At 38.0% G+C, this 19813-nt stretch overlaps 1 protein-coding gene across 1 annotated transcript in view; it reads left to right on the forward strand.

Moving 5' to 3' along the window:
* Positions 1-19813, forward strand: part of Ide (Insulin degrading metalloproteinase) — a 644148-nt gene that overhangs the window by 417543 nt on the left and 206792 nt on the right. The window contains exon 17 of the mRNA XM_067140877.2: positions 19244-19355. Within this exon, the coding sequence (XP_066996978.2) occupies positions 19244-19355 (112 nt within the window). The remainder of the gene's footprint in view (positions 1-19243; positions 19356-19813) is intronic.

Here is a 19813-nt window from a genome sequence, read left to right on the forward strand (position 1 = left end):
GCTGCTGAACCATGCCCTGTCAACATGAGTCACATCCTGTATGACAAACTTCTCTGTTACTCAAGATTTCCTAACATGCAAGAAACATGATTTCCACTCTTAACTGACTATTCAATTCCATGAATATAATTATTTTACATCTTTTAATTATTATCAGGTACGCCTATTAGGTATGCTTATACCTGACTCCTAGCCTCTTATGACAGGCTAATTCCTAATACATCAGGTACAGCTATTCCTCCTACGTTCCCTGGGTTCGATCCTCGGAGGGAACAGCAGTCCTGGGTTCAAGTCCCTGGGAGGACACGACACTTTGCCACTCATTTCTTTCACTTATTGTACAATCTCTTGTCATGTTGATGGATCTACCAAGATATCTGGATCCTCTAAAATGGTTTTACCTTCTTAAGTTCTGGTTTCCTCACTGAAGTTTTTGAGTAGTTCCGTGAAGTGCTGTCTTCATCTTCCCAGTCTGTCTCACGTCAAGGCTAGTCCATGTGCATCTCTAACTGGTTTCTCCCCCAAAAAGTTCCTCATAGGAAGCTTTCTTTTAATGACTTACACTTTTTTGCTGTTACCGACTCCTGCTTCTGCTTGTGTTGCCAGTTGATCTGTAAACATTATTTGTTTCCACACTTTTTTTTAACCTCCTTGTTGGCCTCCCTGTTTTCTTGTCATTGCTGCTGCTTTCTGGTTTCTTGTTCAGCTGGAATTGCACAGTGCCTAGTACTCTCTTTGCTTTTAGATTGATTCTTGAGTATCATCCAATATCCATTCATTCCTCCCTGGTTCTCTGTAGCCCACTATCTCTTCACATGCATGTACTTTTCATTGATTTTCAAAAGGCCTTTGATTCTGTCGACCTGAGGAAAATGTGGAGGGGTATGAAAAGTTAGGAATCCCACAGAAGATAGTCTTACACAGGCAATGTATGATTGATGTACTTGTCAAATAGAACATAAAGGGAAGCTGTCTCAACCTTTTGCTATGAAATCTGGAGAGAGATAAAGATGTGTACTGTCGCCAATCTTGTTTATCATGACACTGGATTGTATATTTTGAGAGGCAACAATTTAGCAGTGTGGCATTCAGTGATGTCTAAATAACCGATTGGAAGAACTGGATTATATGGATGATCTCTGTCTTGCAAAATGATTTTGGGATATGGGAATCAAACTGAATGAATTAAAGATAGAAACTAAGGAAGCAGCCTTAAATATAAATAACAAAAACTCTATGGAAATGTGCATAAACCATCGTAACAATCTAGCTTGAATCTAGATAGAATGAATATAGAAAGAGTTGTTACGTCTAATTTTGGAGTAATTAAATGATGTTGTGCAATGAATTTGTAACTAACGTCACCAAGGAGGTGACGCTAATGTAAATGAAGACTTATATATCAAAAAAGTCCCAGTAAATGTGTATCAGTGCACAGTGGAATAGGAAGAGGGGCTCAGAAAAAAGAGGATCGTCAAGTCCGATAAGCATAAGGGCGAAACAAGATTAATAGGGTTTTAAATAACATGTTGTTTTTTTCTCTTTTCAAACCAGCGTAAAGATAACAATATATACTCTAGCAAGAACAATTTGGCAGGACTATATATTTTTTTTCTAAATAGAAAAGTATACAGTATAAAAAGGAAGCGTGGTTTCCCATTTTCACACCAGGCAAATGCTGGGGCTGTACCTTAATTAAGGCCACGGCCGCTTCCTTCCAACTCCTAGGCCTTTCCTATCCCATCGTCGCCATAAGACCTATCTGTGTCGGTGCGACGTAAAGACCCTAGCAAAAAAAATAAAAAAATAAAAAGGAAGTGTAGAAATGGAGATTAATAATAATTAAAGTTTTGCAAGATTGAAAAAACGTAATGTACAAGTAAGTATAAATATAAATTAATTTAGATCATAAAAATTATAGAGGAATAGACTACAAATTGAAAAACGGTACAGTGAGAACGGAATGTACAAATAGATATCAGTAAATTTACCATATACATGAATTCTCAAAACGTGGCTGATAATTAACAGGGGTACCAACTTGAAGTAAGTTAATATATTTAAAGTTGTTGATGAATAATAGATTTTCCAAGTATAATGTATGTATGTTCAGTCCGTCAGCGATGCCGCTGGTGGGATCCTCAACAGCTCTGCCATCAGCTGTCATAGATGGCCTAGGCATCACTGAACAGGCGCACTAGGGAAATGAGGAGTGAGGTAGTTTCCCGTTGCTTTCTCACCGGGCCAGAGTTGCTATTACATATCAGTCTGCCAAGCCCACTGAAATGCATACACCAACTGACCCTATGAGCAACATTTTCACACCATTCATAGCAAGGACTGGCTGCAGTCACTTTCAGATTGTCACAGCCAAGGATAAGACAGAGACAGATGTATGAAAGAAACAAAATTGCTCTAGCCTATACCAGAAGACATAGTGCATTATAAACACTAGGTCCTGCCAGCAAAGGCGGCCAAATATAATAAATAAACCTAACAGCAACCCTAAGTGTAAACATGTGCTAAATAAATGCACTGAAGGATAATTACGTGATATAGAGAAAGAACATTATCAACAACTCCAAGTACATTTTTAGAAGAAATAGGTTATAAGAAAATTTGTTAAGATAAGACTTGAGAAAAGGTTGATCAAAGGGATCATAGCGCATACTTAGAATGTTTGATGATTATAACAAGTTCCATAATAACATGAGTGTGCCGTAAAATGTAAAACATTAATAGGAAAGTAGTTCCAAGGGATCATAGTACATGCTTAGGATCACACGTTCCATAATAATACAAGTACGCATAACAATGTGAAATATGACGGGAAATCTTATAATGAGATACAAAGCTAGTACAACCTGTGGTAATAAGGGTCAGGATGGGAGAAATAGGATACCTAAGAACACAACGCGAAGTGTACATCAGATAGAGGTTATGGTACACAGCCATCCAGTTCTATGGTTGCAATTTTACGCGGATAAAGGTATGTTCATAGCATAAATGTCTTTATTGTACACAAAGCGCAGACCACTCCCCCCACTCCCGCCAAGATGCCCGTAGAAAAGAAAGGTTAACTATAAAATTTGAATAGGAAGGTCTCCATATGTCTCACCTCAGGGTAGCAGCAGCGAAGATGATGAGCAGAGAAAATCTCATGCCTTGACGAGGTCTAATGCTCTTTGCAGTTCTTGATTCCACCTGCCGAAATAGGCAGGGTGGCGAGAATATATAGGCAGAGAGATCATTCTAGAGAATGTCTTGTGACAAACAGCTGAGCAGGTGACGTATGACGTCAGCACAGGAAACAGATGAGCATCAAACATGGCAACCAGACGAATATCAGCGGGATGTAGTGGAGAATTAAACGTGAAAATATATACAGAGTAGAGATGAAGAGGTAAGTTCACCAAAACTGTAAAGTCAGTATATATAGCGCACAAAGTAGGATGGCACAGATGGAAGTGGTGAGCCGTATAAATAAAGCCAAAGGTGCTTTTACACAGTTACGACCAATATGGAAATCCCCCTCACATTCGCATAAAAATGAAGCTAAGAATATTCACCTCAAAGTTAAATCCATGGTACTATATGGATGCGAGTCCTGGAAAGTGACCAAAGACATTACCACATTAAATCTTTGCTTGAGGTACATTATGAGAATATGTTGGCCAAACAAAGACCATTTCAAACAAAGAACTTTGGGAGGCCAGAAGTCAAAGTTCCATACAGCAACAGATGAGAAGAAAATGGAGATGGCTTGGGCACACCCTGAACAGACCACAAGAAAGTATCACAATCAATCAATCACTACTGATCTGCATTTAGGGCAGTCGCCAGCTGGCAGATTCCCTATCTGTTGTTTTCCTAGCCTTTTCTTGAATGATTTCAAAGAAATTGGAAATTTATTGAACATCTTCATTGGTAAGTTATTCCAATCCGTAACTCCCCGTCTCATTAACGAATATTTACCCCAATTTGTCCTCTTGAATTCCAAATTTATCTTCATATTGTGAACTTTCCTACTTTTAAAGACACCACTCAGACTTATTCGTCTACTAATGTCATTCCACGCCATCTCTCCACTGACAGCTCAGAACATACTACTTGCATGTTACAAGTCTCATGACTGATCCGTATTGAAATGTGCATTAATTCCACAATGTTAAAATACACATTATGTATTGATTAGGTGAATCTCAATAAACACTTGTAACATTGTTGAATTAACATTCCACTTGCTCGAGCAGCTCGTCTTCTTTCTCCCAAGTCTTCCCAGCCCAAACGTTCCAATCTGCACCTCCTCCTTAGTCTCTCTATTTCTCTGATATAATAAAGTGGGTCTTTACCATTCCTTTCCACCTTTAAAGGTACAAACCTATTTTCACCAGTTGCTTCAAACCCATCCCAGAGTCTGTTTACATTTTTATTTATCGTTTTCCACCGATCATAATTACTTTTTAGAAACTCTATCATGCCTGCTTTATCAGCCATATGGTACTGCCTAATAGTCATACTTTTAAGACCGTCTACCGGGCGAGTTGGCCGTGCGGTCAGGGGCACATGGCTGTGAGCTTGCATCCGGGAGATAGTGGGTTTGAATCCCACTGTCGGCAGCCCTGAAGATGATTTTCCGTGGTTTCCCATTTTCACACCAGGCAAATGCTGGGGTCGTACCTTAATTAAGGCCATGGCCGCTTCCTTCCAACTTCTAGGTCTTTCCTATCCCATCATCGCCATAAGACTATCTGTGTCGGTGCGACGTAAAGCAACTAGCAAAAAAAAAAATTTAAAAGACCGTCCTTTCTATCACATTTATCACAGCTATTTATCACAAGACAGGCATTGAGCCGGAATCTGCAAGGAAGTTGCAGGAAAGGCAGACTGAGGACTACCTGGAAGAGAACCATAGACAGGGAGATAGCTGGACTCAAGAAGACATGGAGAGAGGAGAAAGCATTCGCTAGAGAAATTTCATCGAGACCATATTTTCCACCTAGGAATTGAAGGGAAAAAATCAAGATACATCTATTGTTGGCATGAATTCAACACAGGAAAAAGACGGCTAAAGTATTTTGTAATTGTTGGCCCTTATTCTTACCTTTTTAATGAATTTGTTGTTCTAACTCATTTAAATGTTGATATATTTGTAGAAATTAAACGTAAACTTGTTATAATTCCCTGTGTCACCTATAGGTGCCACCCCTCAGAGAGGTTTAGATAATAATTATACAAACTTTAATTGCTGCATTGCTTCTAAAGATACCTCAAAGGACAAATATCACTTGAAAAAAAACCCATAAAATTCCATCAAAAACCATCCAATAGGAATTGGAGGGTTAAATGTTTGGCTGCGCATGTAAGATGACTACAGATTGTATTAATACTCTCTAACGTAAAGAAAACCAAGTGAGTTCGCCATGCGGGTAGGGTTACGCAACTGAGAGCTTGAATTCGAGAGATGGTGATTTTGAACCCTGCTGTCAGCAGCCCTTGTCGGGGCGACGACATGGATAATATTATAGTTTGATATACCACAATGAAATTAAATGTACCATAATTGATAAGATAACGTTAGGTGATCAAACGTGCTTAATAAAATATAATAAGAAGTAGGCTATGATGAGGAAAATCGCGCAGTAAGGAAGGAACTAGGGCCAAAAGAAGATGACCCGAATAACGGTGCAAAATAATATATAAATATATTTTAACAACCATAAGTTAACAACCAGATAAAAATTTGGAAATGGAAGAAAAATCTAAAAAAAGATGTGCCACATTTACAAAAGTATACAATATGCATCGAAACCAGAACCCTGAAAAGAAAAAGGACACATGGGAAGGGAAAGGGGACTAGGATGAGAAAGGATCTTCTCCACCGGGTAATTGAATAGTTTAGCAGTAGCAATAGATCATAAATGAGAACTGAAGAAGCTTTCTTTTTGCAAATAGTCCGTAGCGCAGTTCATAAGTAGAAAGAGTCTATGTGAAAGTTTTAAAGCGAAGCATTGCCACTCGACTGAGTAAAGTATTTATAATAGGCAAATGCCAGAATGAAGGTAAAGTCCAAATGTAAACAAATGTGTTATAAGCCTTGCTCACAGAGTTGTAGCAGATAATGTCCAGCTGAAGTTGACATAATAGCACAGCACACAGTTGTTAGCGTGTGTAAATCTACCACTCCGCCATGAAAGCCCGACTCAAGGATGGATGGGCGGAGAGAGCAATTTAAAGAGGAAAGGAAGTTTCCAGAAACGAAGCGAAGGCTATACACACTAGCGAGTTCTAGAAAGAATAAAGTCACGTGGTGCACACTACACAAGCACGGCAAAGTGTAGCACAGCTGACGTAATCAGTCGAGTTGACAGTATGTGGGCAGAGTACATCATGCGGCGAGCGTAGAATTGAAGCAAGCAGCGCCAAGCAAGGTAGGGAAACGTGGAGTATATAGGGAGATCGTAATACTCTGAAGATGATTTTCCACGTTTTCTCATTTTCACACCTGGCTGTACCTTAATTAAGCCCAAGGCCACTTTCTTCCCACACTTTCTCCTTTCTTATCTCGTTGCCATAAGACCTATCTGTTTCACCTTTTACAAACTTCAATTTATTCTCCACCTAATCAATACGAAGTTTTACTCTCAAACAGTATTAGTTTCAACAGTACATAGTGCTCATCCTCAGCTATTCATCATAGAAATTGGAATTAAAAGAGCATAGTGTTGTCATAAGCAAAAGGGGGTTAAACGTCCTGAGTTAAGACTACGAATACATATGCATAAAATACACTAATGTACACATTTAAAAGTCCAAACATTAGTAGACACTGTCAGCTGTGCTGGGTGCACCACTGTAACATCGAAGGGTAAGCTATCTCTCTTTTATGAGTCACATTCCCATGATTTTGTTTCACTTCAGTCAAGTAATTTTCTTTCTCTCTCTCTTTTAGATATTCCCCCCTTAGCGCTCTTATGGACGGATAGACTTGCTTCAATAACTTATGGACGGATAGACTTGCTTTAATAACAACGGGATATCCTTCACCTAATGTAACCAAAGAAGATTGTTCCTTTCATGATACGGCCGTTGACATGCACATCAACAATTAACCAGTTTATTTGCGTCAGCACTGATATTCTCTTGTGATGTAGATTTTACCATGGTCCGTGGTGAGACTACCAATAGACAATGGCATTTTATCTCACCCTTATTCGACACAAGTGCAGTTTCGAATGCAGGTATACCAAAATTATTTTCAAGTTTCATTAATCTTGTGAACTACTAGTTTTTATACCAAATCTACTCGACCATTATAAGTTTCTAATGTTTTGACTTTTAAATGTATACCTTAGTGTACTGTATGTGTTTGTAGTCCTAACTGAGGAGGTTTAACCCCCTTTTGTTTATGATGACACTTTGTCCTTCTAATTCCAATTTTTATGATGAAAGGCTGAGGATGACCACTATGTACGGTCGAAACTAATACTGTTTGGGAGTAAAACTATGTATTAATCAGGCAGAGAATAAACTTAAGTTTGTAAAAAGTCATATCCATCAATACGGGCCTATCTATGAAATTTATTGCTTATAGACCTATCTGTGTCTGTGCGACATAAAAGAAATTGTAAATTTTAATACAAAAAACATAGTCTTATATTCAGGCCAATATGGTAGTATTTCTTTACTCTCTCCGGTGTTCAGCAGATGTGGGTTTTCTGAAATGGCTGAATCCAGTATTGTTTTCTTTTTCTGGTGTCATAATATAACAATAAAGCACTGAGTTACACTACATTAGCCCAGTACTGCACTACTTGCAGAGCCGCGTCTGTACCCTACAGTAAATCTTCCTGGATGCAATTCACAGGATTCAAAGGGCATTGAATGAGATGGCTCATAGTCTGAGTTTGTCCACATGCACGTAATGAATAAGTCTTACCTGTTCATTTCTTCATCAGCCAATTTCAGCGCACATTCTCTTTCTTCAGTCTGTACCCAGTTCCTTTTACCTTTCTTTTCTTTTCATTTTTCTATCTCTCCTGTCATTTCACAATGGTGTTTCTTCTTGTCTCTCTCTTTTTCACATTGTCTCTTTAGTCCAATAATGTACCTAAGTCTTTTCCTTTCATGAATTTGATTAGTTTTTCAGGATCTTGACTGCTTTTGTTTTAATATTGTCCATTTGCATGGGGTTAGATTCTGGTTACCCACTTTTCACAGCTCTTTAGGACGTTCCAGCCAAGTAATATCATGTCTAGTTTCTCATCAAGGTGGCTACAGTTCTACGCATGTGGGATTGTGAAATGATAAGTCATCACTAGAGGGTGGTTTCTTATGCACTAAAAATGGCAAAATATGCATGCATCTGTGCACTAAAAAACTGGAATAAGTGCACTTTTGCATACTCTGCAAAATAATTGCTTTTCCTCTATGTACAATGTTGGTTCTCTAATTATCCACTGCTGAAGTAGAAATACTTGTATCTGCTTTTTCTTTTGGCATGATTTTAACTGGTTATTGGTCTTCATACAATGGAGAAATGAAAGTGTAGGTTACAAATGCAACATAGCGGCGGTTCTGACAAGCTCGCAATACACTGAGCAGGCTTGCCAATGTCAGCACATTATACTAACACGAAAGATAAATGACAGAGATGTAAGGTAGGTTAGAGCTACAAATCATTAGTCTGGGCAAGACCATTGATCTGGATTGGTTAGGTCCTGCCAGTGATAAGACCATAGGAACAAAGAAAATGGCGGCATTATTTAGTTTTAGGCTATCTCCGTTTTAATTCTTCTATATAAGTAAGAATACTTATTTGGGGTGGACAGGTTCATCCCTGCCAAGCATTGAGGAAAGATCTCTCATCTCTACTGCTTGAGTTATCAAACCGAATACCAAAACACCAGTGAAAAATAATTATCTATTGTCAAGCTATCGATTGTCAGCAACAATGCATTGTAAATGCTTCCGACGGCGAATGGAATTTTTACATATTCATTTCTTTGCATTGTTTTATAGAAAATAATAACTGCAATTATGCATTTATATGCACGTATGTCAAGATTATGCACATATTCTGTACTGTACCCGATAGACACGTGGGAAAATAAATCAAGATAGGTGAATACAGATATGGGCAACTTACCTATCGTTCTTGTCCTTTCTTCACCTGGCTAGGTCTTCGGAGAGCGCTTGTCTGGTTCGGTATAAATTAGTTAAAATTAAAGAGGATCTTAAAGATCTAACAGGACAGGAAACATCATCGTGTGAGTAAATGAGGAACAAAAATAAATAGATTTAATGAATGAAAAGCATAAACAAAAAATATAAAGAGAAATCACAGGTAACACAAAAATGTGCATTACATAATTACAATATATAAGTCGTTGGCCATGAAGTGGCAACGAAACAATAAAACTTCACGGAGTCTGCGTTGCCATTGCTTTAGCTTATAGTTGATTTTGCGGTAAGTTTGAACAGGTTATTTATGAAAACCTCTATGCACAACGTGTATATCTTTATGATGTTAGGAACTGAAATACTTTACAGCTTTGTAATTTGAATATCTTTATGATGTTAGGAACTGAAATACTTTGCAGCTTTGTAATTTAAATCTAACATCAATTCCATCACATACGAGATATAACTACACATAAATATAACTGTAGGACCATTGGTTGCCCCCAAAAATCACAGTAAGTGTGATCCTGAAATCACAGACAAGGATGGGACTTGAACCCTCAACCCCTAAGTAGCATACGTACTACTGCACATTCTAAAAAAACACATGACAACTCAACAAAGAAGAACAACACAAAAAATATCATACAGTAAGACGACGAACTCTGCGGCATCTGAAAATAATTACAAGCCAAGGTAAATAAAAACACTTCACTCTTGTTGCAGCCTTCATAAGGGATGGAATTCTCCCTTTTATTCTGGTGTGCTGTGGCAATGACCTATTCACAGAAAGGGGGTGGAGGCAAGGTCATTACTCTTCCAGCATAAAAAAAAAATCAACAGACCCTTCTTAGCTCGGCCTGACTAACACACAAAGGGCGACTGTCTCAGGGTAAGGGGACTTAAACATTTCGCTTCTCTAACAGCGGGCATTCTTTCTTGGCTCTCTGAGCCTCTTCATAATACACATACGGATTATTCTATTCTGATTCACATCAGGGCATACATGCCTGACCTCATATCAGGTCAATTTCATCCACTGGAAACTCTTCCGTATATCATATCTCTAATAAAATATACGGAGTATCATCCGTACATAATATCTCTTTGTCCCTTAGTCCTCGGTTCAAATCGAGTGCACAGTTCTGGGAAAGCCCCACCTGCACAATTCAATAACCCTTATTGTTTCAACGTTGATGTGCTCCTCTGCTTCGCCCCTTCCTGTGAAATTCATGCACACAGATAAGCATGCAAATCCTGACTTTAACTAGCCCAATACATCAAAATTAGTTCCCACTCAACACTATAAGGCAGCACGTCCTTACGTTTAAAGACCCTGGCTTTACAACTAGCTATGTTATCACACACAGTAATAAAGTAAAATATTTACATGGCAACAAACCTAGATTGGACCTATCTCCCTTGTTACCCATAATAAACAAATCTAAACACTGGCTACACATGCATTAGTCCTGATATTTACATTTGGTTTCCAAAAGGGCTTAGATAAAGATTTAAATTAAATTGAAAGAAAAATATCTGCGAAAATTGCTGTCCCTAACTCATGCCAAAATAAACCTGTTCAACTTATCTTATTACTGTAGACCGCATGATCCCTCCATTGCGGACTTGGTAGTTGTAGTTAGCCCATCATCAGGCTGTTGTCATCCTGGATTGACAGTGATGGTCTCATCTCCTGGAATGGCTTCATCGTGATGTCGTCTTCTTGAAATTGAATGTAGGAAAGTCTCGTGCTATTGGCAGCTCGTAATAATAATAATAATAATAATAATAATAATGTTATGTGCTTTATGTCTCACTAACTTCTTTTATGGTTTTCGGGGACGCCGAGGTGCCGGAATTTTGTCCCGCAGGAGTTCTTTTACGTGCCAGCAAATCTACCGACATGAGGCTGATGTATTTGAGCCCCCTCAAATACCACCAGACTGAGCCAGGATCGAACCTGCCAAGTTGGGGTCAGAAGGCCAGCGCTTCAACCGTCTGAGCCACTCAGCCCGGCTTGACAGCTCATCATAGTTTCCACGGGACTAACTGCAATCAAACACTAGTCAGTCGTCTGCGATGCACTCCGTATTATCCTACTCCTTCTTATTTACTTTATGGAAGAAATTTGCGTTGTATCAAGCCAAATGTATTTATTGAATTCCTAAAGCTCAACCGCACGCAAACTCATGTTATAAATATATATAAATTATGGTCTAGCTAGTCGAAATGTACATAATTAATGCCTCTTGCTCAACGGCACACTAATTCTTGTTAAAAGTCAGTAAATCTTCACGTTCTGGTTCATGCTTTAGCTACACTCCTATCTCGGACTGCACACAGTTCGCCTATACAGCTTCTATGACGAAGTCTTTGTTCGATGGCAAGTTCACGGCGCATCCATCAGTCGGATGGACACACTCACGACCGCACTGAAGAAAATGTTAGAATGGAATCCTGTGCCTCTTCACATCTCTCACTATTTATTAGGAACAGTAGGTGATGCCAAGCCCGGGGCTTTACCAAGATACACACTTCAGATCAATGTGAAGTGAGTCGCTAGTTTCCCACGGTTTCTGCGCGAATGTTGTATTACGAAAAACACTGCTTATTAACATCTCAAGACTCATCATGTCATTCAGTAAATTATGAGGAATATAACTGTGGTTTTAATTTCTCTAATATCCTTTCAGAAGAGTAGATATGGCCTGATTTCCAAAAATGTCAAGCTTGATTCTTGCCGCTTTAATTTTTAGTAAGGTGGTAAATTTAATTCCCCAGACAGAATCAGAGTATGTCCATCCTTTCTCTGCTATACTTTCTCGCTCACTCCGTGTGCCACGACTTGTTGCTGCAGGCTTCATCCACCCAAATATACTCAGCTTGGCTACGCGCCAATTGCGACTTCAATGTTCTGACGCTATATTACATTTGTGTTAAATATCAATTTCTTTTACCATGAACGATACGGTTCAGTATATACTATGTATTAATATGCACTATAAAACTTAGCCATTCGATTTCCAATGGTATGAATTTTCTTTGCTGCTTATGGGCGTATTTTATCTTGAAACAAACAAAACATGCAAATATGCTAAAATCCATCCTCTATCCCTCACTGTGGTTTAGATCTTTCACAGCACTGGGTCAGAATGGACCACTGTAATGGACCATTTAAAGTGTCAGGGGTGAGATTGAGAGATGTATGTTAACTTACTATTCTACTGTTAAATATAACATATTGTACCAGGAATACACGTACTTCGTGCTTGAAGAGCATGAGATGGACGCAAGGCATGTACGGTATGCTATCATGGAGCAGTTACAGAGAATGAGAGGTTTGAACTTGAAATAATGTTCATAATCCTTTTGAGCTGTTCTTGTATTGAAAGGAAAGCAATTGTAACATCACCTCAGTACATCTGGAGTAATTACATACAATATCCCCTCATACATTTGAATGCGGTGTCGGCACCGAACCCTGGTCCTCTTCGTCCAGTTAAGGAAATAGCTGCCAGAACTGTGAAAACAACGGACTACGCTCTTGTTGGCCGATCTCGAAGTTCCAGAAGTTCTAGAATTTCCCAGACGATCTAGAATATCTTGTAGTTCATGTACAGACTGCACTCACTTGAGTCAATGAGGTGAGAACACGTATGAGTCACTCGTACTATTGCAGGGTCATAAAGTGCACTTTATGATTTATGGTCACTAGTCCCATGAAGGGCTTAAAGAAATGTCTTAAAGGTTCGTAGAGTTTGAGGTTACAATAGATCTTAGAGTATGACAGTAATATTTTGTACAAGAATTCGGAGAGTTTGTTCACGATGGAACACTGCTATTACCAGAGAGAAACCTTTTACAACACATACTTTGACTGTCTGCTCTAAGATAAAATGTATTATGCATGAAGCTAGTCCCATTCACGATGTTTCAGTGTGAATGTAATACAAAGTTACTTTTCTTGAATATTATCACTGTCCAGGTATTACACATTTCATGAAATAAATAACACAAAAACTATTATAACATAGTTCATTTCATGGAAAGAATAAATTAGTCATTTTACATGGAGACTGTCATTGTACAGATTTTGTTGCATAGTAAAGAAAGTGAAATTGTTCCACACAAAGACTACCATGACACAGTTTAATTTGTAAAAGAAGTAAAGAAACGTTACTTCGCAGAATACAAGTATTTACACAGTTCAGGATGTAAAGTTATTTCACGCGACGATTCATATAATACAGTGTATGAACGACCTAAGTGTTTGAAACACAGTCTATTCTCGGAAAAATATTAAGTTCAGAGATTATTGAATTTACGAGTTACCTAAGTGTTTACTGCACAATAGGTTATAATCACTTTGAAAAATGTTGAAGTATAGTGGCTAATTTATTTGGAATATTTTTAAGTACCTTAATCACTGCTCACATGGCTCAGTCCGTTTGCATTTAGAAATTTAAAGTATTTATTCTCACCAACTTTGAAGATTTCCACTCGCTTAGCCATCTCGGCACACCGACGTTGACCAACAGTAAACCACGCGGGTCCTACTGGAATAAGACTCTATTTGTGTCCTGTTCTTGCGTCTCTTTTGTACTGGAGTTCCAGACAATGACTGTTTCATATTTTCTCTAATAATTTCTTTAATCTGTAGAGGATCTTACTGAAACTCGTATGATTATTATGGGAGGTATTCCTGGTAGAAAGAATGGAACATTCTATGAATGATATGACGTAGCCTGGGTGAGTGGAGCTGGACGCTACGTCACAGATGTTAGCTGCAGCTGGCAGCCCTCTAGCACACGCGGTGTGTTTCAAACTTGTCAAAATACTTCGCGAAATGATTACAGGACCAGCATTCCTGGTTCGATATCTTCTTCCTAATATGAAACTTATTACCTGTAGTAATATTACAGTATTGAGTTTTCATTTGGAGGCCCTTAAAATACATATATACTTTGTTTCAATTCTCAAACTGATTTCTATCTAATCTCAAAATAACAAATCTACCATGATCATATTGTTCATCTTAGTATGTCATTTATTTGGTTTCCTCATTACTGTTTTAGAAGGGTAAAACAGTAAGGTCATCTGCCCTTAAATGTGAAATGTATAATAGTACTTTCATAATGGAGACTCACCACCTGAATACATTTCTCTTGTTCAAACCTATCTGTAATGCTTTTTTAGGCCTTTATAGACATATCCATAAGTCTTCTTTTCCTTATTGTTCTGACTACCATGGACTGAAAGCTGCAAGATATAACAAAATAGATAACTTGCTGTTTTTTCATGGAATCCAAACCTCAGGAATATGGCTTTCTTTTACAGATATCCCATCTGCATTGGCTGGGATTTATCGTGAAGTTGCTATAGTGTTAAACCTGTGAAAAATATCAGTCTTTCATCATGCCTTGAAAGACATAATGGTTTTTAATTAAACTTAATTAAATATACAGTGTGTACAAACTGCTCCAAAAACGTTTTCATCAAAGGAAATGTCACAAAAGTTCCAGTGTTATTACTCGGAATGCATTTCTAGAGTAATGTTGATGCATTTATTTAGTATTTTTGTAGGAATGTATGTGCCCCACTTGACTGTACATGTGTATTGCGCTGTCCGTGTGGTGGATTAATGTGAGCTTGTTTTTGTTTAGTGATGTTAAAACTCTTTGTACGGGACTTGAAAAGTTATCGAATCGTACCATAACACAGTACACAATAATTCAGTTTCACCTTGCTAGGATCCTTACTCTTGTACAAAGTGGTGGTGTACAATACACGATTGCTGAAACTGTGGGTGTGTCCAAAGTGATGTGTCTAGTACCTGGAGGCTGGTAATGTTAATGGTCAGCCAAGATCTGGTCGGCCAAGTGTCACAGCACCTCCTCAGGACTGTTATGTAAGAATCCCGGAACAATACCTCAACTGCAAGGGAGTTATGAGATCGTTTCTGAACAACCTTGGTTGTACAAATCTCTGGCCAGGTCCTGGTCAGACATGTTTAAAGGGGAGACCTACATGCTAGGAGACCCATGAGACACCTGTAACGCAAGTGACATTGGCAGAACTGTCTGCATGGTTCCATGTTCTGTTCACTGATGAAATGATTTGATTTAGGCCAGATTCCTGAAGGGTGAGGGTTTGGAGAAGACAAGGTGCACAGGTAAGGTGTTGTGCTGTGTAGGACATCCATACATACCGCAGTGGAGGAATCCTGATCTGGGCAGGAATCATGCTTGGATGTTAAATGCCTTTAGTTCGCTTTGATGGCACAATGAGAGCTTGGCGGTACATAATAGATGCCCTTCAGACTGTTGTGCACCTCTACCTAATTGCCATTAAACAATGTACATTGTAATAGAACAATGTCAAACAATCCATAAAATTTCTTCTTCTACCGCTTTTCCCACACTGGTGGTGTTGTGGGTGCGAACTTTGTCACGCGGTGGATTTTGCCCTGTTTTGTGGCTGGATGCCCTTCCTGACACCAACCCATTATGGAGGGATGTAATCACTATTGTGTGTTTCTGTGATGGTTGGTAGTGTAGTCTGTTGTCTGAGTATGAAGAGGAAAGTGTCTGGATAAACACAAACACCCAGTCCCCAGTCAGAAGAATTAATCAGACGCGATTAAAATCCCCGACCCGGGACCCTCTGAACCAAAGGCCTCAACGCTGACTATTCAGCCAATGAATCAGACAACAATCCATAAAATATATGCTCTCAAAAATCGTGACTTGTTTTAAATATACTATACTGTGCTATTAAACATCGATCACTCCCGTAAATACTGTACTAATTAATTTTTGCTGTATCATCAAGTAATATATTTACACATCTTTACTAATTTATATGGAGGTGCACCAATTTTTCTTCAAATTCCTGTGTACTGTAAACGCTGTTTCCCATCACACAGCTTTTGAGAGTCTTTTGAAAGGATTTCACAGGCATACATCATCTCTTAATTCCAATGGGAGCTTGGTAAAGAGTATCATTCCTGTGCAGTTATGATATTTTTGTGTTTTCTTTAATGTAACGTGGAGAGTGTCTGTATCATTTCTTCTTGTATTATTGTGATGTGCCTCCTTCCTTAGTGAGTAATCAGGTTTTCTTTAATGTCCATTATGCACTGGTAAGTATATATTGAGGGAAGAGTCATTATTCCCAGTTCTTGGAAAATAACCCTTCATGATTGCTTGTCTGAAATTACCTGTGTGCAACCGATGCTTTCGTTTGCCATATAAAGACATGCTGAGCCCCCATGGAATTCCCCCCCAATTATTGTACCATACTGTAGATGTGAATGAAAGAAAGCATAGTAAGCTGAAATTATTTGAGGTTGGCTAACACATTTCTTTAGTTTTTGCAGTAAAATATCACTTGAGACAGTTTCTTACTTAATTGTTATGTATAAACATTCCAGCTCAAAAATGGAATCCTAACATTTTCACTGACTTGTTGCTGTCCTCCCTAGTTGTATTGCTTAGATGGAAGAAAATTTCTTCAGTTTTGTTGCAATTTAAGACCAATTTATTCCCCTTTAACCATGTCAATGGCTCCTGAATCCTCTCCCTGTTTTGAGTAGTATATTTTCTAATTCTTTATCTGCTGTCATGAGAGTAATGTCATCTGCATACAGTACCCTACAGGCTTGCATGATAAGTTCCTAGGAAAGTTATTAATATATACAAGAAAAAGGAATGGCCCAACTAATGATGCTTGGACTACTCCTGTTGTTACTTGGAGTAACTCTTGAGTGTTGGTTGTCAACCGGTATGTTTTGGCTTCTAGTTGTGAGGAAAGATTTAATTAATGATAGTTCGAACCCTTGACACCATAATGCTTAAATTTAGAAATTAGTATCTCATTTGATACTGTATCAAAAGCTTTGCTAAGATCAATAAATATAGCACCAGTAATGATTGTGTGGGACACAAAATTATTTATTATTTTAGAGATTACACTTTCTATAGCTTTAGTGGTTGATTTTCCTGCCCTGAGAACCATTTACTAAGTTGTTGTTCTCAAAGTATTTTGAAATTATTTTTTTTTTTTGTACAATATTCTATTATTTTTTATAAGATTGGCACAAGTGCTACTGCTCAGTAGCTGTCTGGACTATTTCTATCCCCTTTCTTATAAACTGGAACTATTAATGTAATCACACAGTCTGGATAAACCCCTTCCTTGAATACCCAGTTTATGAGTGTAGCTAGCAGGAGCACTATTAAATCAGTAATTTCTTTTAAAAGGGAGTTGGAGATACCATAATAGTCTTCTGTTTTGGAATTATGAAGTTCTGTAACTATTTTTTTAAATATCAGCCAATGTAACTACTTCCCATGTGTGAACTTAGAAATGTTAGTTAAATTACCTTGTTGATGCTGCTGGTTACGTAACATATCCATGACTGTAAGCATAGTTGTAGTTTGAGTCTTGTCCTTCTCTATAGACTTATTACCAGGATTGGCAATATTTTATATTGAGTTTCATGAAAAAATTATTCAGAACATCTGGTTCAGTGGGTCCTGGTTCATTTATTACCTTCCTGTCTACTTCCTTCCAGCTTTACACTTGTTTCTAATATAGTTTTCATTGCCTCTAACTTTTGCTAATTTAATTTCCCTCCTGTATATTTGCTTTACATTGTTGTACCTATACTTATCCTCTGAACTACCGTTCTTGGATTTCTTATAGAGGGGTATCATTAGTTTCCTACGGGCTGAAAAATAGTATACCACTTAAACCCACGTTTGCTTCTTGCATTGTCTGTCTTATTTGCTATCTTACTTCTTTTGGGACAGCTTACATTCAGGAAAGAGCTTGTTATAACTATAAATCTTTCAAATGCTTCTGAAACACTGCTGCAGTTTAAAATTACATTCTGCCAGTCTGTTTCCATTAATATGTACCTCAACCTTGTAATATTTCCCTCATTTAATGACCTAAAACTCTTAATTTACTTGATATTATATGCTTCCTTATTTGCAAATGGAAATTTAGTTCAAAGAATCAATTGGTCAGCAGTAAGTCCAAACATGAACTGCAAAGAGCATGTCGGGGACTTTCTGAAAACTGCCATTCAAACACGCCATCAACCACCCAAAAATATTCAGAAGCTGATAATTGTGCATGCAGACAGAATGGAACAACTTGCCACAAAACTGACTGGATTAACCTCATGCTCAGCAAGCCTCGGCGTGTTAATGATCTTGCAAGTTCTCGAGATCATGCAGGATGTTGATCCAAGTGGAGAGTAACAAGAAAACAGAAGTGAACAATGGTTCATGCATGATGATATAGGCTGTAAGCCTAAAATTCAGTGAATAGATAAACTGTCTTATTTTGAACCTGAGGATTGTTGACTTTCATTTGGTGAAATACAGTAATTACAAATATATTTCTAGCTTCATTAGTTTTTGTAAACATAATTTGTCTTTTTGTTTTTTTTATAAATGTCTGCATATGTCTGCATTTTCAGGATGATGGAAAAAAATAATTTATTTCATTCTGTGGATAAAGTAAACTCGTGTCCTCATCCTGAGGTGTCTGGGACTTTTCAGGCACACCTCCAGTGGAGGTGAGCTGCGTGTGCCACTCAATCACATACCAGCCCTCCTGCCATTTTTAAATTTCTGGCAGTACCAAGATTCAAACAACCCCTCCCCCCCCCCGAAGCGGACAGTCTGGGGATAACATGCATTTAAGTATGGGCAGGGGAAGGCTAAATACTTTACACCTTAGTGTGTAAAAATGGTTTGGTATTACGTTTATACTGTTGTTTTTATGATAAGAGTTGGTATTAAAATTGGGAATTATATGATATCATCATCCATTTTTAAGAGATGAGTTACACTTCAGGACGCTTATATTCATTGAAATTTCTCTATCCATGGGACTTCCTGTAGACTTGTTCCACTGATCAGTTCATGAATTCTAAAGTGTATTCTATATCATTATTAAGATTTTGAACTTATGTACTATTATTACCTTTTCCGTTTGTCATTGTATTTTTGCATTTGCTAAAATACTTGATTGCTTCTTTCAGGCAGCTTTGGAGTTGGTGAACATGGTTGAGGACAAGCTGAACTCCTTTCTACATATATGCCCCTTGCTTCCATATCAGATGCTTCGGAACAGAGAATATAAACTTGAGGATGGTAAGCATTAATTCATTCATTTACTTATTCATTTGATTGTTTAGTTGAAAAGTTTCTTGCTGGATTGTCATAATTTTGCATTGAATTTGGAAATGCATGTTGAGTCTTCAGTCCATAGACTGGTTTGATGCATCTTTCCATGCCACCCTTTTCTGTGCTAACCTTTTCATTTCTGCATTAACTACTGCATCCTACATCTACTTCAATCTGTTTGTCATATTCATGCCTTTGTCTCCCCCTTACCATTCCTACCACTTTCACTTCCCTTAAATATTAACTGAACAAGTCCTAGGTGCCTTAAGTAGGGCTTTTGATATAATTCTGATGAAGATAGACACTTCCAGTGTCGTATGTGTTAAAGCCAAGAGGTGCTGTGGGTTCCAAATTTCAGCTTGGAATTAATAATAAATAATGAGTAATACCCTAATAAAACCGGGAATTTGCAGTTTTTACTCCAG

Source organism: Anabrus simplex, chromosome 2, assembly GCF_040414725.1.
Source record: "Anabrus simplex isolate iqAnaSimp1 chromosome 2, ASM4041472v1, whole genome shotgun sequence".
Lineage (NCBI taxonomy): Eukaryota > Metazoa > Arthropoda > Insecta > Orthoptera > Tettigoniidae > Anabrus > Anabrus simplex.